The 22,358-nt window shown below is 43.8% G+C and overlaps 1 protein-coding gene across 2 annotated transcripts in view; it reads left to right on the top strand.

Annotated features, from left to right (window-relative positions):
• Positions 1-22,358, top strand: part of braf (B-Raf proto-oncogene, serine/threonine kinase) — a 117,586-nt gene that overhangs the window by 73,091 nt on the left and 22,137 nt on the right. The window contains exons 6-13 of one of the 2 annotated variants that reach the window (XM_043708924.1): positions 552-700; positions 3,114-3,233; positions 6,118-6,277; positions 7,361-7,400; positions 9,777-9,896; positions 13,629-13,771; positions 14,581-14,698; positions 16,122-16,206. In XM_043708924.1, coding sequence (XP_043564859.1) covers positions 552-700; positions 3,114-3,233; positions 6,118-6,277; positions 7,361-7,400; positions 9,777-9,896; positions 13,629-13,771; positions 14,581-14,698; positions 16,122-16,206 — 935 coding nt within the window. The remainder of the gene's footprint in view (positions 1-551; positions 701-3,113; positions 3,234-6,117; positions 6,278-7,360; positions 7,401-9,776; positions 9,897-13,628; positions 13,772-14,580; positions 14,699-16,121; positions 16,207-22,358) is intronic. The other variant, XM_043708925.1, reaches the window with a different exon arrangement.

Below are 22,358 nucleotides of genomic sequence, written 5' to 3'. Positions count from 1 at the left end.
CCCCTCAGAAAACGAACAGGAAATGACATCACCACAAACCCCAGGAACCCCATCCAGGACAAACATATAAATAGAAAGCAGGAGACAACAGCTTCGCTTCACTTGGAGGTCGCCACTGATGATGTTACCTCACCAGGTAATGAAACGTCTGGATACCAAACCTACAGCTCAGCGAGCAAACCTACACCCTAATCCTTGACATCATCGTTGAGCAGAAACTGAACTGAACCAACTGTATTAATACTTGGGTACAAATGTAGGTCAGAGTCTGTGAATTCTGGGGAAGTAATTCACCTCTTGCCTGCTCAGAGCCTGTACAGGTCACATGTCCTTGTTAAACTAGAAATGGGAGTAAGCAGAGAAGGGTAGCTCTCGACAGCCTGTATGTCACCTTTTGAACATGTCTCTGTACATTATCCCTCCCAACAGAAGAATTAGTATTTCATTTTAATTCAGTTGTCTGGTGTTCCCAATATAAAACTGATCTCGACACTGACCCTGGTGATGTCTTGGTTGGATTTAAGCATAACTTTAGTTGCTTTCCCTTTCAGGTTCGAAAGACGTTTTTCACTCTGGCGTTCTGCGATTTTTGCCGTAAGCTTCTGTTCCAGGGTTTTCGTTGTCAGACGTGTGGATACAAGTTCCACCAACGTTGTAGCACTGAGGTCCCCCTCATGTGTGTCAACATCGACCAGCTAGAGTAAGTGCATTTGCATTGTAAAGGAGGCAGCTGGCATCATTGTTTGGGAAAGGAATGACTGTCAGATGGTATTGAGTGACATCTTTATGCTTTAGAGTTGACTTTGGTTAACCCTTTATGATTGGGGAGGTTCAAGCATAGGTTATCAAGAGCAATCAATACCTTTTATCTGATGGGCTTCAGAGATTGAGAGGATGGCTTAGTGGTTCTGGTCTTTAACGAATTTATAGGTAACTGAGATGAGGTGAGTATATTGTGTGTGAGTTTGCTGAAAATATCAAGTTTTGTGGAAAAACAAGTCTTGATGCAAAGAGACTGAATGTGGATCTGGGTAACTTAGGTAACTGGGAAAAATGCAAAAAGCAGAATCTCTTCTAAATGGTAAGAAACTGAGAATAGTGCTATTTGGAAAGATCTGCATGTACTTGTGCATGAATCGTGAAGTTAACTGGCAATGCAGAAATACAATTGATATATTAGCATTTATTGCCAGGATTTAGAGTATAAGAGTAAGCTTGAGGAGACTGGGCCTATAATTCTAGGCTTTTGAAGAATGAGATGATTCATTAAACAAAATAAAATTCTTAAGGGTGAGGATACCATGGTAGATACTAGGAGGATGGTTCCCTGGCTGGGGAATTGAGAACTGATGGTCACAGTCTCACTGAAGGATTTGGCCTTTAGTGTAGAGGTGAGGAGAGGTTTTTTTTCATTCAAAGGGTTTTAAACCAGAAATTCTCAAGGAGTTGAGTGAAATGGGTATTACTCTGGTGAAAGTGAACCATGATCTTTTTGAATGACAGCAGGCTTGGGGGTGAGATGGCAGCAAATGGTCTACCCAACTCTTTTCTCTATATATCTAAGTTCAGATTGTCCCAACAGGATATGTTGTGAACTTGATTTCAATAAATTTGGTCTTTTGTGGCTGGTATCAAAAAAGGGGCACGAGAAAGATTGTTGTCGGAACACAAATAGTTCATTCAAGTCTTTCAGTGAAGGGGGACTACATTCCATTCAGTCTGGGCCTGCATCTGTCCCTCCTAATAAGGATGAGGACCAGCAATCCTCATTGCCATTGTAAGACAACTAGGGGTGGACACTGCAACCCTGTCACTATAGCAATGAAGTCTCTCAAACAAATGTGATCTGAGGTATGCATTTTTAAAACTCCAGTTTCATGGACAAATGTAAGTTTATCATGCACCTATCTTATTCATAATCTTTTAAGATTATGCTTTTCTTTCTGTGTATTGTTTGTCACCAGTCTTAATTAGCAGGGCCGATTACTCTTTAAAGTTGCTGCTTAAATGCAAATTGTTATTGGAACCACATGATGGGAAAAGCCATTGAAGGTAGTATGGAGTTCATGCAAAATGCGTTTCATAGCTCATGTTTCTCTGATGGCAAATCACATTGCTCTCACCTCGAATGGCTAAGCTGAAAATGCTTAGAGCTTACCCCAGATCATATACAGTTCGCTCCAGACGCTAGGGGTGGCACGGTGGCTCAGTAGTTAGCACTGATGCCTCACAGTGCCGGGGACCTGGGTTCGATTCCCACATTGGGCAACTGTCTGTGTGGAGTTTGCATATTCTCCCTGTGTCTGCGTGGGTTTCCTCCGGGTGCTCCGGTTTCCTCCCACAATCCAAACGTGTGCAGGTTAGGTGAATTGGCTGAGCTTAATTGCCCATGGTGTTAGGTTCGTTAGTCAGGGGTAAATATAGGGTAGGAGAATGGGTCTGGGTGAGTTAATCTTCGGAGGGGCGATGTGGACTAGCTGGGCCGAAGGGCCTGTTTCCATACTGGAGGGGATCTAATCTAATTCACCATGGCGATTCTGCACTGTTTTCTCCATTGTCCAAATGAGCGTGGAATTTAATAAAAGCAAAAAAAAAAGTTTAAAAGTTCACATTCATTTCACATTGCTGTGGTCTAGAAGGCATGCCCTTGTTGTGCCACACTTAGATGTCCAGTCATGGCTCAGTGGAGTTTAGAGTCAGAAGGCTGCCAGTTTAAACCCTACTCCAGTGGTTTGAGCACACAATCTTGGCAGATGCAAAATGTTTTTCGCTGCTGTTTGATGCAGGGCGATAGAGCTCACAATTCATTCCCTAAAAATGTTGTCTTGTTTTCAACTCACTGCTGTTTGTAGGAGCTTGTTTTGTGCAAATTGGCTGGCGAATATCCTTAACATCAAACAGTGACAAAGCCTAAAAAGTGCTTCATTGGCTCTTTGGGATGTCCTGAGGGACTAAATGAATACAAGCTTTGCATTTTGTTGTTTTTTAGTTACTTGTGCGCTAGTGTGCACTGAATTTGATAATCTGGCAAAATGAAATTGATGCAATAATCTTTTCTTCTCATCCCCCCCTCCCATTTCTCCTGGCTGCTTTTGTTATCCGTTTTCCTCTAGTCTGCTCATTCTTTCCCGAATCTATGAAAACCATCCCATTACACAAGACGATGTATCATCTGGAACAACGCCACCGGGTTTGGGGATGTATCCTTCAGTTCCACCGTCCGATTCCACAGGGTAAGTCGTTTACAGGAGTTCCTCTCTATCTCTCTCACACTCAATCCTCCAACTGCCCTGTGATCCATTTCTCCAATGGTTGTAGATCTTCAGGTTCGTCTTGGTCCTGTTCCATCAGTTATGAGTATCAGCAATTGTCCAATTCAATGGGATATTGGTCATTGACACTTGAGTACCATTTGCTGTACTTGACCAAGTATAACAGGGTCTGAGACTGAGAATGTCATCACTCTCGCCACTGCTCCTCACTTCTGTCCCTTGTTCTCCTCTTCTGGAGACATGTTCCAATTGCACCCTGGTCGCTGGTGGAATTTGAATTCAATAAATAAGCCTGGAATTCAAAGTTGGACTAATGGTGACTGTGTAAGCATCATCAGTTGTTGTAAACTCCCATCAGGTTCATTCGTCCATTTAGGTGAAGGAAATCTGCTGTCCTTCCCTTGTCTGGCTCATCTGTGACTCTAGATCCACAGCACTTTTAACTTCCCTCGGAAATGGCCAAGCAAGTTCCTCAGGAAATTTATGGATTGACAGCAAATGGGAAAATGCAGGTGCAGTGTTAATATCACTGGACCCAGCTTTGATGCAGAGTTATCTAGACTTAAAACGTTAGCTTGCTTTCTCTCCATGGATGCTGCCTGACCTGCAGTGATCTCCAGGATTTTTTGTTTTCAGTACAGGTTCCAGCATTTGCAGTATTTTGATCCTAACAATAAAAGGTAGTTAGTCTAACCAGCAACATTCACATCCTATAAATGAATATAAATAATGAAGGGGAGGTGAAGGATGAGATGGGGCATGAGATTGGGAGGCACCGCGGGTGAGGGGAGATTTGAGGGTACAAAGTACTAATGAGAATGGACAGGGGAATAGGAGCGGGGAATGAAGAGTGAGGTGAGGAAGAACAAGGTGTGGAGCTTGGATGAGAATGAACCCAAGGGATTGGTTAGTGGAGGCCAGGGAAAGCAAGTATTGTCTGAGTGGCAGCGAGGCATAGACATTGACTAGAAAATAAAGCAGGAGGAAACAGGAGAGGAGGAAGAAAGTCTGAGAGCAGAAAACAGAGGCAGAAGCAGGAATGGAGAGCGTGAGTGACTGAAATGGAGTTAGCTGAAAGAATCTGAATTGGAGGGAAGAATCGGACAGGTGTTAAACTCCGTGTCATCCAAGGAATGCACATTATTCTGGAGTGGTATTTTCCATATATTGCAATGTTATATTGCCAATAGTGCCCAGGGATGTGCAGGCTAGGTGGGTTAGCCATGGGCAATACAGGGTTATAGGGAGGTAGGTCTGGGTGCGATGCTATTCGAAGGGAAAGTGTGGACTCGGTGGGCTGAATGGCTTGCTTCCACACTGTCGGGATTCTATGATCTAGCCAGGAGAAGGATAGTGTTAGACTTCAAGAGGACACTTACAGGACAGTGGAATGGGTGGACAAGTGTCAGATAAAATTCAAAGCTGGAAAGTGTGCAGAGATTCATTTTAATATGAAGAAGGAAGAGAGGCGATTTAAAATAGCTTTTAAAAGAGGCTGTGTTAACTGACCTGTGATTTTATGCGCACATGTCTCTGAAGGTAGTACAGCAGATTAACAATGTGGCTGAATAGGCATGTGGGATCCTGGGCTTTACAAACTAAGGTATAAAATATAAAAGGAAGTTAGGCTGAACGTTGAAGTATTCCTTGTAACTGTGGGCATTGCACTTTATGACAGAAGTGAAGGATTTAGAGAGGGTGCAGAAAAGAAGGCTGATTAGGGTTCCAAAGGCAATAGAGTTCACTTACAATATGAGAGTAAGGAAGTTGGGTTGTTCTCCATTGGAGATGAGAGGGTGGATAGACAATTTAATAAAGGTGGCCTAAATCATAACGGGGCTAGATACTAGCAAGAAACTATTTCATTGGTCAGGAGCAAGAGGAATTAGTGATTGGGAATAGAAGCAGTGAGGATGTAAAAAGATTTTTCTTTACACTAGGTAGTTAGGGTCTACCTGAGAATGTGATGGAGACCATTTCAATCTTCAGTTTCCAAAGGGTGAGAATCTGAATGGAAAAACAGTTCAGGTGTAAGAGGAGAGTGGAGGGGAGTGGGACCACCTGAGTTGTTCTTACAGAGGGGCAGCACAAACCCAGTGGGCAGAGAGCTCTCATGTGTTAGAACCTATTTGCAATGCTGTGAATTATGCAGTGGGTGGTTGTAAGAAGTGACCCACGCCCCCAACACACACTCTAACACACACACCACATACCCCCAAACAGCTTCACTCCTTTCACTCTCTGTCTGTCTGTTACTCACTCACTCACTCTAATCTACACTTAGAACTGGGGCCATGATTTCCTGGCGAAGAGGTTTCTCAGGGACTGTGGAAATGCCAGGATGATTGATAAATCAGTCATCCCGTTGCTGTACAACATAGGCTGAAGATTATTTTCTGGTCTCAACTTGTTAGACGGTGAAATCTGTGGGGCTGGAAAAGCACAGCGGATCAGGCAGCATCTGAGGATCAGGAGAGTCAACATTTCGGGCATAAGAAGGGCTTATGCTCAATGTCAATTCTCCTGCTCCTCAGATGCTGCCTGACCTGCTGTGCTTTTCCAGCACCACACTCACAACTCTGATCTCCAGCATCTGCAGCCCCCACTTTCTCCTCGAAGCTGAAATCTGTCTCCTCAGCCCCAGTGCTGTGAAGGAAATCTCAGTCAGCACTCAGTCTTGACCTCCTTCCCCTCCTCCCCCCCCCACCCAGCCCCAGTCAAATGACCTGGTGGTACTTGCTGTCCATAGATTTCCTAAAGGCCATGTCACAGGCTGAATCAGAACAGTAGGTCTGGAGAAAGTTGCAAATTCTCACTGCTGTTAAACGGCGTTTTATATTGGCAGGTCCCTATCTCACACCACTGCCTCCCCGACGAAATCGATTCCAATCCCACAGCCTTTCAGACCTGGTGAGGAAGACCAACGCAATCAATTTGGGCAGCGAGACCGTTCATCCTCTGCGCCAAACGTACACCTCAACACCATTGAGCAGGTCAATATTGATGTAAGTATCCTCACACTTACCCGTGAGCGGAGATGTGGTTTTGCAGTAATGTCACTGGACCGAGGTTACCACACTGAGGTTTCCAGTTCCAATTATACTGCAGCAGCTATACCAATTTAAATATAGTTGGAAGCTGGTGTCAGTTATGGCATTAAACCAGAAACGATTGTCATTAAAACCATCTGGTTCACCAATGTTCTTTAGGGACAGAAAATTGCCATTTTCCACTTGGTCTTGTCTACAAGTGACTCCAGACCAATACAGGTGTCTTAATCACCCTCTGAAATGGCTGAGCAAACCAGTCCATTCAAGGGCATGAGGGATTGACAGCAAACTAGCCTTGCCAGAGATGTCCACAGTCCATGAAATTTTTTTTTTTTTTAAAAGTGTTTTTCGTTACTTGATACCGCTCTTTCAAGATAAAGGGACAGTCATCTCTGGCTAATCACTTTATGATGCTCTGATAATATGCTTTGGCTGTGGCTCAGATGCAGTAGTAACACCTCCTGCATCTGAGGTTCTGAACTTGAGAGACTTGATCCCCATCCTCTGAGCTCACACTCCAGGGCAGGGCTCTCTTGAGGATTCTGCCTTTCAGCTGATACACTAAGCTGAGGTTCTGTCTGACCTGTCAGACAGCAGAAGATCCCACAGCCTCTATTTGAATAGATGACGTAGTTTATCTCACTGCTGTCAATGAGTCCTGTCAATGTACAAGTTGAGTATTATATTTCCTTACAGCTGGGACTACTTTTCATAATTAGCTTTCTTTATCTGTTAAGCACTTTGGAAAGGTATTGTATAATTGAAAGCTTGCTCTCCTGAGTAGGTGAGCTCTAACAGTAGGTAAGGAAGTTGTAGTTGAGAAGATGCAGTGGTCATTTGTGGTAATCCTTTGAAGCTGTTTCACTCATTGTCCCCACCCAACATGCTCCCCTTTAGAAATCCTTCATGCATACTTTTTGGAAATCTTCTCTAAAGCCTCCTTGGGGCTTCTAGTAAACCTTACTTTTGTAACCCTCAGTAGCCTAATGATTCTCAAAAATGGACTGAGACATCTCCCCTTTTCTCATTGTTCCCTAGGGTCTGATCCGTGATCAGGGTCTACCACGCAATGACGGAGGTAAGAATGTGACATCTTGATTCCCTTTGAGTTTGTGGGTTTCTCGGGTGGAGATTTTAAGGAAACATGCCAAGATTTTGTTCAGTTGAATTCCATCTGAACTTACATTTTTACATCAATTGTACTCCCCAACGTAACACTGCCCAGGTTGTAGAGGATTAAATATAGAGTAAGGACCCTTTCCTAAAAATGTTTGTCAGAGGACTTCTCTCAATTGTGCTGATGTGATTTTTCCATCCTATACCAGCCTTCTGTGTGCCCCTGAGTGGTGTGGCCAGTTTGGCACTGGATGGGGCTTCATGATGGCATGTTGTGTTCTGGGGTTAATGCCAGCCAGAGAACACCAGTGGGACCTATTCAAATGTTTTGCGACCATGAGGCAGTGGAGATTCTGATTACAATTTTACTTGGTTCTCCCACTGAATACTGTGGTCCCTTATTACAGAGTGTAAAACTTTGTTCAAAAGCTGGAACTGAAATTAATCAGGCAATGACAATCCTTTTAGACCCTAAGTCAACAAAAGATGAGGTATTAATGTAGGTACAAAACCAGCAAGGCCTTCAAGAAGCCATTGCCTGACTCGTTATAGTGTCCTTTCACCTCCCTATAATAAAATTCAGCATATTGACACCTTTGCTATCCTTCTGTCTTTTATCTTTTTTTTAACGTTGGTAATTTTATCTCTGTGCTTCCTCTGCCCTTCCACCAGCAGAAGGTACTGACTCTCACTAGAAAGCAACTTGACCTCATCCTTCACCCCAAGTGTCGCTCTTATATGAGTCTCATTATGAATTTGTACCTATCTATTTCTGGGTTGGTAGACCGTTTGGTCACAAAGGCCATCAGGCCTGAGCCCAAACCTGCCTCATTTTCTTTAGAAATTTCACATCTGAGCAGGAATGCTTCACTAATGATGATAGCAGGAATCTTGGCCAACTTTGCCTAAATCCCTAAATTGGGGGGGGGGTGGAGTGGCAAGGGCCATTTGCAATGCCTAGCTGTATTGAAATGATTTAACTCAGCAAGGACGCGAGAGCTGTTCCCTCAATAAACTGTTAGAGTTCATTTAGAAAGATGTCAAGTCTTTACTTCTGCCTTGAATTGCTGCCATTGTGTAAAAAAAAATTGTGCTCTGTTTTGTGATAGGGAGGTGGGGATCTGGTTGAAGTCATTAGGTCCTGCTAGTTTGGGGAATGCATTAGTGAGCTTGCATTAGTGAGCTTGGTGTGGTGTGTGTACAAATGAGGAGCCCATGTTGCTGCTAACTTATTTTGAACATTGACTGACCTCTGATTTCCCCCCCTATTTCTTTGAAGGTAGGATGCTCTGAATTTCCCCCCATGCCACATCCACTTCTTCACCCACCACCTCCCCCCCCCACACCTCCCCCAGTCATTTATCAGTAAATTCCCTCCCAATACCAGTTTGGAAAGAAACAAATTGTAATGTTATCACAGGAGTTAGAGCATGAGAGTTGTTACCCTTGCCCATGACTTCACTGACATTTTGAGAACTCATTTTCAGAGCCTGAGTACCAGATGAAAGAAAGGATTTGAGAGGTGAACTTTGGTGGATAGCTAGTGACTTCCACATTTACACCAGATTCTGCCCACAGAATTAAAACCAGATCTTTTCACAGTTGTTCTGGGATGCCAGTGAGTTGCCCTTTTCCCATTGTGGGTTTCCTACTCACTTCAGCACATGCTGCTGATAGACTGGTTTCCTGTGGACATTTAAAGGAATTCGCTTTGGTACTTGTAATGACAGCGTTAGGTGACAATTGCAGAACCTGTGCTATTTCTGTCCCGGGTTGGGGGCCACGGGAGAAACTGAGTTGGTTCAAGGCAGTGGTCAAATCTGTCGTGCTTTGATTTCTTGCTGAACTCCTGTGGGTTAGTAGAATTGCAAAGAGCAAGAATTTAACCTCTCTTATTCTTTAAAGCAAAACTTAAGGAAGGATGTAAAACAGAATTAATCCCTCTTTAAGTACGTGACTCCTTTCTCGCGATTCGCTAAAATAATGGGTGATCTTCTCAAATTGATGCAGCTCCATCGCATTAGGTAGTTGCAGCACTGTTTCTGAAGAGGCAGTGGTATCTGCCCATTTGTATGGCAATTTTTGAATGAGAATCTTGGCTGTCAGTACTGCTAAGGGAAAGTGTGTTGAGATGTAAGAATTTTGGTCTCTGCTGTGAGTGGAAAGTATTGTTGGACATGCACTGTACGAAACAGGGGAAGATCCTCCAGCAGAAACCCTATGCGAGGTTTCTTTTGCCCTTTTGAATATTTTTCTTCTCTATCCAATAAGGAAGAACCCTACTGGCAGGGAGTTTTGGTTCCTGCTCCTTCACTCCTTTTCTTTTCTCTTCCCGCAGCCCCCTTGACGCAGCCGATCAGGTGCCTCAGGAAGTACCGCTCCCGGACTCCCAGCCCTTTGTTGCAATCTTACCCCAATGACCTTGTCTTTGATTTTGAGCCTGGTCCTGTATTCAGAGGTACTCGGGCACCTCTCCTCGCTTACCCACTTGTGCACGCTCCCTCACGAACATTTACATTGCACTGCACCGATTCTCTCACCACTGCTTCTCCACCTGAGATTCATGCCCACTCCATAGACCCATTGTGTATAGGAACTGTGGAGCAGGTAGCTCAATCAGAAGCAGTATTCAGCCAAGGCTTAGGTCAGAGGTGGTTCATCCAGTTGTAAACCCAGTTTACAGCAGATCCAGGGTATATCCAATCCCATCCGTCTCTAGCGTACTACCAATCTGTCAGTGTATACCCGCAAGGAAACCGAGCACATCATCCTCAGCTAGCAGGCTGCACCAAGGGGAGTGAATAGATTGTGGCCAAATGCAGTAGGTACAGGACAAAATTTAAAAGGGTACTTATTCTAAGATCAGTAAAGTAAGGACGTTTGTTGTGTTTGTCTCTGAACCTGCTGGAAGTCGAAAGGTTTTCAGATCATTTAGAATCTGCTGCTGTGCACTTTGCAATAACTTATATTTATGTTATGTTGAGGAGGAGGGAGGATGTAGAGAAAGGCATAGGGTGTGAACAAAGTATAATATGGAGGACAGTTGTTGCATCTTGTCTCTTTGGTCAGTTACTGTTGACTTAATCCCAGGCCAGTTGGTGAAGTATTAAACAACACAGTAATAGATGGGAGACTTATTTACAAAATGTAGTCATACATTTATCTGTTTTGTATCTAATCTCCCCAAGTCCCAGCAGTCTCTCTTTAAAAGTGCTCTAGCTCCTTAATAAAACAATACACTTCACCTCTGTATTTTAATATACTTAATATTTCATTACCACATACACATATTTTTAATTCATGTGGTTAGCTATGGTAAAAATCAAATGAGCTTGCTTCCTTCAGCTTGACCGCAGCTGTAGAGGCAGTATTAGATGCAAGATAAGATTCATTGTTGCTGCTGCTGTAAAAGTCCCAACTAATATCGCAACATTGACCATCAGAATTCTGAGAAACTCTATATGACATAGAAGCATGTATGTTACAGATTTGAAATGTTTGCAGCAGATGCATTAAATAAAAGATAGATTTGCCATAGTCTTACCAGACCATAGAGGTGCGCTCTCAGTAGGGAGAGGTGATTGCTGGTGGTTTAATCTGAGGGTCACCACGCCTCAGGGGAGGAGAGAAGTTGAGAAAGAGATTCCTTCATGGTAACCTTAGCCAGTGCAGGACCTTAGCCTATGCTGTTGGCATCATCCTACATTGCAAACCAGCTGTCAATCTAACTGAGCCAAATTGACCCCCTAGCAGATGATTATCAAGTAAAATGGTTGTGTAAGAAAAGAAGTATTCTACATTCATTTATACCCAATTAGAATGTTTGAATTTTAACAGTTGGGACTCATTTTCTCTGACCTGCTGTATTCAGGTCCTCTCCTACCATTTGTTATTCCAAAGGAGCAGGTTACTTAATGGAGGAATTGAACACATTGGCCAATGCATTAAACAAGCATATAGGAATTAAGTGCAAAAGATCAGGGTTATCCGAATTAAAACCAGAAAATACTGGAACCATTCTGCAGGCCAGGACAGAATTATGTGGAGAGAGAGAAAAACAGAGGTAACATTTCTGTGACCTTTTGTCACAGAAAGGACCGCAGGAGAGGAGGTGGATTGAGAGCTGAAAGAGGGAAATATTTCACTCCAAGCAGAGTTCTGGACAAAACAAAAATCACATTAAACTTTTTCAAAATACTGCTTCTGATCAGCACCTGTTTCCCTTGTTGAACACATTCCCACACTGTTTTATAATTTAGAGTGCCTCTTTAGTAAAAGAGACAATGTGCCTTTTCTCTGGGTTATCAAACTGCTCGTTAACACCAATTATCAGCCCTAAAGCAATTACCTTAGCAAAACATTCTTCATATATTACTTAATAATCATTTTGAAGACAAATATCTTTCTTAAAGTAAATCCATATCTGATGTTCACTGAAGTGGTTTCAAAATGCAGCAAAAACCAGATTGAAAGGCACACAGTTTCCATAATGTATTTTTTCTGATGTTCATATTCTGTGCTGTTTGGGGTCAGGGGAAGAAATTGTCGTTCAAAATATTCTTCTTTATCTTCATTTTCCCCCCAATAATGTCCTTGCATTTTAGTCAGGTTATCACTTCTGAGTAGGTGTATAAATAGGAAAGGGTTAAAGGGATATGGGCCAAATGCTTGGCAATTGGGGCCAGATCAGATTGAGATGTCTGGTTGGCATGGACTTGTTGGACCACAGGGACTGTTTCCGTGCTGTATGACTCTCTGAGATTGATGGGCAAAACAAAAAAGATACTTAGATTGTGCTGGAGATGAATTTAATTCTTGAAGCGAAGTGCTTACTTCAGTCACCATAACTGATGACAATTTGCCTATATTTGAGGGCAAGGACAGTGTGCAGGTAGCCCATGACACTACTGACTCTTACTGAGGTATGTACTGAAGCAGGGGTGCTGACCCTTGCTGGGGTATAGCTTCAAGGTTCCTCTGTGCCCCTTGAACAAAATAACATTTCTTTGCATATTAGTCCTCTTCAAGTATTGACTTTTGCAACCAATCCAATGCCCAACCTTACTTGCAGCAGGGGTCAAGTGAAAAATTTGTAGATAGTGTTTGATGGAAGGAGAGATCTCCAGGAGCATGCTTTTTTTTGCTCTTAACCTCATGTTTTTGAAGCCACTGATTACAGAGGGACCATGATTATCCGGCATTCGATTACCCGAATATCGGATTATCCAGCAAGATTGCAAGATCCCAAAGCTTGGTTAAACTTTGTAATTCGGCATTGGATTATCCGGAATTTGATTAACCGAATGGAGTACTCTTCACCCGTATCCTTCGGATAATTGAGGTTCCTCTGTATTCTCCACCAAAATCCTGGGGAGATTTGATATTGAAGCAAGGAGTTGCTGATCTGTTTGGCTTTTCTCAGTTGACGTTGGATTAGGTTGGGTGGAGTTGCTCAGAGAAGGAGTAAGACCAATTTCAGCCTTGCCTGGAAGTCCATTAGTTGGAGATTACCTATCATTGACTATTTATCGTACACAGCCCTAAAAGGAAGTCTGTTCGATGTATGGAAATATCCTTAGTAGCAGTCTTAGCAGGAATCCTTGGTTAAGTAAATGCAGTTGTTGACTCTAAAATTTCCCTAAAATTTCCCAAATCTTGTCTAGTCCTAAGCACATTGGTTTCTGCCCTACTTGATTCCCACCTGCTCCACGGTATTTAATATATTTATCTCTAGCCACTCTGTTGTGTCTTGTTATTGCCCTGAGCTAAACTGGGCATGAAAGCTTACAGCAACCCTGACCTCACAATAACAGCTTACCCACTGCACAGGGTTAGTTACAAGAGAGAGCAAGGTGCTTTTGAATGTTGCCATGTAGCTAACTTGCTGCAGCACCATTGAGAAATTTCAAGTTGATGGCCATAACTTCACGCTTTTCTATTTCTATTTCCACCCCTATCTCTCAATCAAAAATCGGTTCTATGCATGGTCACTCCTTATTTTGGGAGCCACTTTGGCTGTGAGATCATTCACCAGTGTCGTACCCTGCATGGGCTGTCCAACATTATAGTTTAGCCTCTTGCCTTATTTTGGGCAACTCTTTGCTGTAGTAATGATTCTGCTTTCTCCTACCTCTTGGTTCCTCCTCACCCCCTCCTGTTGAAACGTTGATTTAAACAAAAATTTAAACAGGGTCCACGTCGGGGCTCTCTGCCACTCCGCCAGCTTCGCTGCCTGGTTCTCTGAGTTGTGTCAAAACGCTGCAGAAATCACCTGGTACTCAGCCACGGGAGAGGAAATCGTCGTCCTCATCATCCGAAGACCGGAATAAGATGGTAAGCAGGAGACCCTTCTCTCTCTCTTTCCTTTCTGTAAGTGTGAAGAAGAGCTGAGGTAACAATTTGGGGTGTTTACACAGACAAGGGGGTGAACAAAAGACTTGAAGGGTAGCAAACGTGGCTCCGAGCCCCTCTGGGCTGCGGTGGGGGAGAGATTGTTCAGGGATGCCCAGTCTTGGCTGCCCTCCTGGCCAGCGGTATACGTGAGTCCGGATTGTTTGGTCGGAGCAGAGCCATGTTTTGAGTTGGGGATGGCTTATGGTGAGAAAGATACCTATCATGGCAGGAAGGAGGTGGGGGCAGGTGATGATGGGCAGTTAATATTGGATGGAAAAGATACATTTCTGATGTTAATTGCGATTTTGGCCCAACCCAACACATCATCAAAACAACTCATACTGTGCGGTTTACTAGTGATAGATCACAAGGTGGGTTCAGAGGATGCCCTTTAGATTCCATCCCTGAACAATGCCAACACTATCATGTGGTTGTCAATGAGGGCAAAACTTCTTGATCATCTCCATCTGTTGATGGAAGGGTAACATCTTGTTGCCAGATTTCCTGAAGGATGCCCAAGACATCAAGGCCAGAGTAGAACAATTCAAGCTCTGACCTTGAATCTTGAGAAATCACAGTTGCACACCCTTGTCTCACCGCATTTTGCAACATCATTTGAGCTTGACAGTGGTTGGAATGGGGCCCATGTGTGAATGATGTGTAACAAAGCAGAGTCAGACAAAAGTGCACAGTTCAAACTTTAACCTGGGTTTTATTCCCTGCTATTTATCATGGTTTTTGCTTTGTAGAAAACTCTGGGTCGAAGGGACTCCAGCGATGACTGGGAGATATCAGAAGGACAGATCACATTGGGTCAAAGGATAGGATCGGGCTCATTTGGAACAGTGTATAAGGGAAAGTGGCACGGTATGTAATGTGGTAGGGTTCTCACGGTCCCATGGTGCGTATGTGGTGGACAATATTTGGCTGTTCGATTGGATTCGGTGTTGGTCTACTGGAATGCCATGGTTAGTGTTACAGCACCTTAGAAAGTGCAGAGCAATGAGAAGCTGCAGTTGGAGTTCAATCAAGCTGGTTACAGACCCCCTCTATCATGAGTTAATACAATGTGTTACAGCTTTAACTGTTCAGTATCAACATTGCCAAGGCCACAGATGTTATTTTCCACAAGAAAAGAAATGAGTATCACCTCTGCACCCTAAAAGCCAACAGTCTAAAAACAGACTATCATTCTACTCAATAAGAGCAGAATGTATTTTATTCAGCCACCAACATTGTAAGTGGATGAGACTTGCATGCTCAGCTCTGGAGGTACACTCACCAAAGGTGAAGATAATTTGTTGAGTGAAGAGCATTTAGCTCATGATCATTCGCTCTCCATTGTTCCCAATCCAGAGGCAAGCTACCTTTGATATGATTGAAGGTGCATTGAGCTGAGACCAATACTGAGTACTTAGTGCCCCTTGCACACCACTGTAGTTCCCAATAACTGCATTGTGCGTGAGCGTTTGCAATCTAAACAATGCATGTTTGGTCAGGTTCATACTGAGACGGATGGATGTTTCCTAGTGGCAGTGGTATCGATTAATATCAATCAAATATGGAGGGAAAAGGAGCTGAGTATAGATCTATTTGAGCGATGGAATAGGCTCATGCTGTTATGGCAGAGTGCTTGAGAAAAATATTGTTGGATAGCTTTACTTGCATTCTCAGACCTGACTGGCAAGAGTTTTCAAAGCGCACCTTTATCCTTGATCATTCCTCTTCCGCTGAAGGTGCTGATCGTTGAGTCGATGCTGGGTGACAAAGGTCACCTCTTGAAACATTGCCAGATCCATGCATTTGGAAAAACCTGAGGATCCTTTTCTCTTGCCAGCTTTCTCCTTGGCCTTCTTTGAAGGTCTTGGCTTCAGCCTGTAGTACGTCTCTATGGCTGCTGGGTTGTTGGTTATTAACTAAGGCAGCTAATGCCAACAGGATGTTTATTAGCAGCAGAGAGCTCACCACAGGCTAAGCCTGATCCTGTACTGACACAATGTCCAAATGAGCTCACTCTCCAACAGGATGTAACTGTTCTCCTCTCCACCCCTTTCGCCCCCTGCCAGGGAACCTCCAACCTTCCTGAAATAGCACAGTCTGGACTTGATAATTCTTTGTAGCTGAGTTACTGATAGGAAAAACTGCCATCCATTGGGGTGAGACAGATTCTGTTTGGGCTGACTCTGTCAGTAGGCCGACTGTGCTAGCCATTCACTATCTTGTAGAATTCTGTTATTGTGTTATTCTGTTATTGTGCCGCCGCATGCTATAAAATGCTATTTGCCCACAGGGGATGTTGCAGTGAAGATGTTGAATGTTACAGCTCCAACGCCACAACAGCTACAAGCCTTTAAGAATGAAGTGGGAGTCCTCAGGTAAGAGGATCATGCTGAAATTCTGAAAGCCAAGACCTGTCAAACAATTAGCAGACCATGAGTGAAATATTGGAAAACTTCCAATGATTGTTATACATGTGGTGGTGCAATCACATGACACTGTATATGGATGGTGTGATATCCTTGCAAAAGGGGTATTGCAATAGAGTGGTCATGTCACTGACTTGTAATCCAGAGGCAGGTGTTAAATCTCACCAAGGCATCTAGGAAATTTAAATGTGACTGATTACATTTCAATCTGGTAATCATGATTAAGGCACCCAGCTGTCCTCACCAATATCTGACAATTAGTACCAAAATTAGGGAGCTGTTCCATTGACTCAGTCACCCACATTGGTTGACGTAGTAATTATCACAGATCCAAACCTTAGTGTCGTCACAATTGGCTATGTCCAATCCAAATAGGAGGGTAGACCCTGAAGCTATGGTGGCCATGGAGAGAGAGAATGGTCCTGGGGGTCCTCAGAATTAACTGCTGACCCCATGACATCTTGTATCAGGACAAACATGGAAACCACCTGCTGATTCCCACCTACTATCTGACCTTCCCCTTCCTCAGCTGATGAATCCATCTTGAATAGCCCTTTGGAAGAAGCGCTGTGCAAAGATTTCACAGAGAATGCCCTTTGGGTAGGGGAGACCAATGTTCATCATGGACCGCAGCTCAGTAGCACTCCTACTGACCAAGATGGCGGAGGCCTGAAGAACAAAACCAGCAGAAAGGTAAATACAATTGAGGTCCCAACCCAATGGAAACACAGTACAGGATTTCATGCATACAAAACCGTAGAAACAGCATCCTAAAGCCAAGCTAGGCAATTCCAAAACAGAGTTAGGATCAAAGCTGTACAAATGAACCACATCTCACCAAGTATGGGGGTAGACACCAAACAACTGATTGGAGGAGGCAACTCCAATGTGCATCCCAATCCTTGATGACGGTGCCCAGAATGTCAATGCAAAAGACAAGGCCGAAATGTCTGCATCAACTTTCAGGTTGAGCTACTGCGTAATTGACAGGTACCCATCATGACAGCCTTCAAACCATTTCAGTTCACTCCACGTCATTTTGAGAAACAGATAACCATACTTAAAATAGCAATAAGCAACACCTCAGCTATAATCTTTAGTATGCCTTGGGAAAATTGCCAAGCTATGCCCTGTACACAAGGAGAACAAATACAGTTTGACCACTTACAACATTAGCAAAATGGTGGGTGGTTTCATCATTCTGCCAGAGACACGTAGCTTCTGATTTCATTACAGCCTTGGTCTAAATGTGGGCAAAAGATCTGACCTCCAGAGGTGATGTGGGAGTGACTATCCTTGTCATCAAGTCACTCCCACATCACCTTTGGAAGACAGATCAATAGTGGCATGAAGGAGCCTTGACAAAACTAAAGTCAATGTGGGCAAACTCTCCACTGGTTCGAATCATACCAGTGGGAAGGTAGATGGTTGCGTTTGGTTCCCCTTCAAGTCATGCATCATCGTGACTCATTTTATATCTGTGTACTTTCACTGTTACTGGGTCAAAATCTTGGAGCTCCCTCCCCGTCAATGCTGTAACTCTACCTACACCAAATGGACAGCAACAGTTCAACAAGGCCTTTTCTGAAGGGCAATGATCCTGGCCCAGCCAGTGAAACCCACATTCCCTGAAAGCATGTGAAAAACTGAACTAGGCCAACCACATCAATTTTGGTGTGTTGTGTTGCCATGGTCTTGCCAGGCCATAGTAGCTGCTCTCATTTAGAGAGAAATGGCAGGTGGTGATTTAATCTTAAGGTCACCAGACCTTAGGCAGGGGAACAGGTTGAGAAGGAGAGTCTATCATGGTAACCTCAAACCGGTGATGGGAATTGAATCCACGCTGTTGGCATTACGCTGCTCTTTAAACCAACGATCCAGCCAACTGAATAAAACCGATTCCCGGCCATATTAATACTGTGTGTGAGCAGGTCAGAAGCTGGGAATTCTGCGGTAGGTTACTCATGTCCCACACCCCAAATTCCATCTATCACCTACAAGTCAGAGGTCAGGAGTATTACAAAACCCTGTCTGTTTGCCTGCGTGAGTGCAGCCCCAGTAACTCATGAGGCTTGGCATCATCTGTTCGAAAGTAGCCCATCTGATTAACACCCTATGCCCATGGTGAATAGTCACTCTGTGTCCACCATCGACACAGCATGGCAGCAATATGCACCAGCTACAAGCTACACCACAGCAACTCACCATCATTCCTTCGACAGCTCACCTGACTTTCAAACTCTACCACACTGAAGAAATAAATATAATTGTCAGGGCCAGTATCTGCGAGTTCCCCTTAAAGTCTAAACCACCCATTGTTGCAACAAAATTCCTTTCTAACCTGGAACTCCTTCTCTAACAATACTGTGAGTGTAGCCATCTCAGATGGACTGCAGCAGTTCAAGGAAGTGGCTCACTATCACATTCTCAAGGAAAATTAGAGATGGACAAGCAAAGTTGATGTTGCCAGCAATGCCCTTGTTTCATGAGTGAATCTAAAAATATGGATGAGATAATGATAATTGAGGTGTGATCTAACGGTGGAGACCACCAGAACCAAGCCCAATCATGCCCTTATTCAGGGTCTATACATATACATTTACATATCTTCTAACAAAAGTCACTGTACAGTAATTGGGGTGATCACTGGCTGTTTTTCCTTCCACATCGGCCTAATGTCATTGCAGATCTGTCGAGGCCAAATAATGTGTCCAAATATTGCTGTCTCTGGGATTTGTTAACTCTGATGTTAGATTGACTTCTGGTTTCATTTGAGGGGAGCAGGTGTTAATATTGATAGTGAAATAAATTGTTAATGTTGTTTTCTATTCATTTTGGTTGACTTTTGTTTGAAACTTTGAGTCCTAAAATTGGGATGGCAGTTGGTGATGAGCGAGATTTGTAAGTGTCTCCATTTCCTGTGTATCGTAAAGCAGTATTGTGCGGTAAATGTACCACTTACTGGGGGCCACTGTAGAAATTATAGTGTGTTTATGGTCATAGCCCACTGTATCTGCAGCAAGTGAATAACAAGCCACCCCAGTCTGATCCCAGTTTCCAGCCTGATCCCACTTGGCAGCATTCGCCTTGAAGGTTAGAGCACTTAAGGGGTAGTACAGACGCCTTTTGAATGAGTCATGATCCTGTCCTCCCTTTTCAGGCCATGAATTCCCAACCCCAACTATCCTGTGGGTGAGGAAGAAATAACTTGCCTCCTCTCTCTTACCTTTCCTCATCTCCCCTCTAATGTTTGTCTCCTAGTCAGTGATTTCTCTGCTCTGGTAAATAAGCCCTTCCCATCCATCTATCCAGACCCGTGTACATCTCATATCAAAATTTTCCTCTGTTCCAAGGAGAAAAATCGCAACTTATTCACTTCGCTTCATTTTTCCAATCCTGGCAGCATCCCCATTAATCTTCACTGTACTCTCTCTAATGCAATGGCAGCCTATCTCTAATGGGGTGATGAGTGCTGTGCAAAGCACTCAGTGTTCACCTGCCAGGTAAAAGGGCCAAGCCTGAACTGTCCCAGAGATGAAGTACAGACATTATTAAACCTACGTTCCCTCTGCTTTCCAGAAGAGAAAGGCTGAGTCTTGGCCAGCATCCCTTTAGGGTGGCAACATATAGGTAGCTGTTTTCAAGCAAACCCACTTTCTTACACTGATCGTTCAATAAAATTGAAGCCAGATTATACTTAGGCATTTTGACTGATCTCTTTGGAAGGAGAAGCCAGTCTGCTCACCTTCTCGAGCTCCACATGAGGTACTTTTGAAACATTTTAAACCATAAATCACGGGAGTTGGTTGAAAGCATCTTCCCTTTCCTTAAGATGGATGTTTATTGTCTGAACATGACACCTGTTCATGAATCCCTTGCAAAAATATGCTTAACCTATCCTCGTTTGTCATCCAGATTGATGACTTGGAGGTTGTGAAGTATAGTCCTGTGCCTTCTGTTGAAGTTGCACCCTCCAGAGCTCCCATCTTTTTTAACTGAAGACAAGCAGTGACTGAAATTCTGCACACAGTGGGGAATGAGTGAAATTGGGAATCCCAGCTTCATCAACATAACAACCAGCAGAAGCAGATAAAAAATTTTACTACTTTCACTGTGAAGAGAGGGCGGTGATACCTGATATAAAACGTTTTTGCTTGGTAATAGTGTCTTACAATCAAAGAATGGTTACCAGTGCGGAGAGAGACCGTTTAGTCCATCGTATCATGTTTCCATTTGCAAGCACAGCTTGCCTCGTCCCACTCCACCTACGGTTTCAAAAAGGTCCTGTAAACTTTTTGCTTTTGATGGTTATCTAATTCCCTTCTGAGAGCGCAGTTCAGATTTAACCAGTTGTTGTGTAAGGAAGGTTTGTTTCTCTTGGTGCAGTTTGTCGTTCCCCTTAGTTAACTCAGCTCCCCTTCAGATACATTAGGGACATTTAAGCAACTCTTGGAGAGGCACATGGAAGATAGTAAAATGAAGGGTATATAAGGTTTGATTGTAGAGTAGGATAAAAGGCCAGCACAACATTGAGGGCCGAAGGGCTTGTACTGTGCTGTACTGTTCTTTGTTATGTACTGTTCAACTTTTGCCCACAGCAAAGCACCATGTCTTCAAAATGAAGCTAACTCAGATTACATTGTGCCAGGGGAATGATGGCTTTGAATTATTTTTCTGTCAAAGGAATTTATATCAGAATTCACCGTCCTTCTACACGCAACCTGACTGTGTAGAACATTTTAAAAATATGAAACCAGTTTAACCTAAATTGGGAATCAAGATGTACCTCAAAGATAGGGCCAGCATGATGGTCCAGTGGTTAGCATTGCTGCCTCACAGGGACCAGGCTTTGATTCCACCCTCGGGCAGCTGTCTGTGTGGAGTTTGCACATTCTCCCTATATCTGCACCAGTTTCCTGCCACAGTCCAAAGATGTGCAGGGCTAGGTGGATTGGCTGTGCTAAATTGCCCACAGTGTGCAGGGATGTGCATGTTAGGTGGATTATCCTTGGGAAATTAAGGGTTATGGAAGATGTTGGGTGGGGGAGGGGTCTGGTGGGATGCCCTTCGGGGGGAAGCGGTGTGGTCTCAATGGGCCGAAAGGCGTGCTTCAACATTTGTAACGATTCTATGATTATTACTTCAGCTGGTTTCAGATACCCTCCACAGCTATTAATCTAATGGTGTGATGTTAAAAGTGGAACAGCGTGTGTGCAGATAGATCATAGTTCTGCATCCATTGCCTGTTTCCCATAGGAATGGGACATGTGAACCGGAGCTGGGGCTTTGGAGAGGAGGTAAAGCAGAACACAAGGATTGATGCCAGAGACTCTAATACAGTCAGGTCCCTTCCTGAACCCTACCTTATTGCTGCCATCAGTAACATCTAATTAAAGCAACGAAAAGGCTCTGCTCTGGGCTGGTTTCCCTGGATGCATTGCTAATTCCAATGTATGCCATGTAATAGCTCTTGATTGTACATAAAGTATGTACCTTTCTCAAAGCTGGCTTCTCAAACTGAAATTTGTTGCTTCCCTCTCTTCAATCTACCAGTGATTGGTATTCATGACTTTCCAAGATATAGATTCAACCAATGTGTTTCTCGTGGAGTTGCCAGTCCTGTTCAGCCTTATTTGCTAGGGTTCCATAACATGCTGCCCCACCTAGTCGAACAGCCTTACCTCCTGTATGTACTGTGTCCACATATTCACAGTGAAGTTATAAGAATGCAATTTTCTTTTGTACCTAGCTCTACATCATTATTCTGGGTTACTCACAGCTATATCCAAGTGATGACTCTTTAGTTCCAAGGCAGTTCTGGAGGGTTTCCGTCGCAAATTCACCTGCACCTCCACACACATCATTTACTGTATCCGCTGCACCCGATGTGGTCTCCTCTACATTGGGGAGACAGGCTGTCTACTTGCGGAACATTTCAAGGAATACCCCTGGGGCACCCGCACCAACCAGCCCAACCGCCCCGCGGCTGAACACTTTAACTCCCCCTCCCACTCCGCCAAGGACATGCAGGTCCTTGGACTCCTCCATCGCCAGACCCTGGCTACACGACGCCTGGAGGAAGAGCGCCTCATCTTCCGCCT

Source organism: Chiloscyllium plagiosum, chromosome 19, assembly GCF_004010195.1.
Source record: "Chiloscyllium plagiosum isolate BGI_BamShark_2017 chromosome 19, ASM401019v2, whole genome shotgun sequence".
NCBI lineage: Eukaryota > Metazoa > Chordata > Chondrichthyes > Orectolobiformes > Hemiscylliidae > Chiloscyllium > Chiloscyllium plagiosum.
This window is presented reverse-complemented; position numbering and strand designations above follow the sequence as displayed.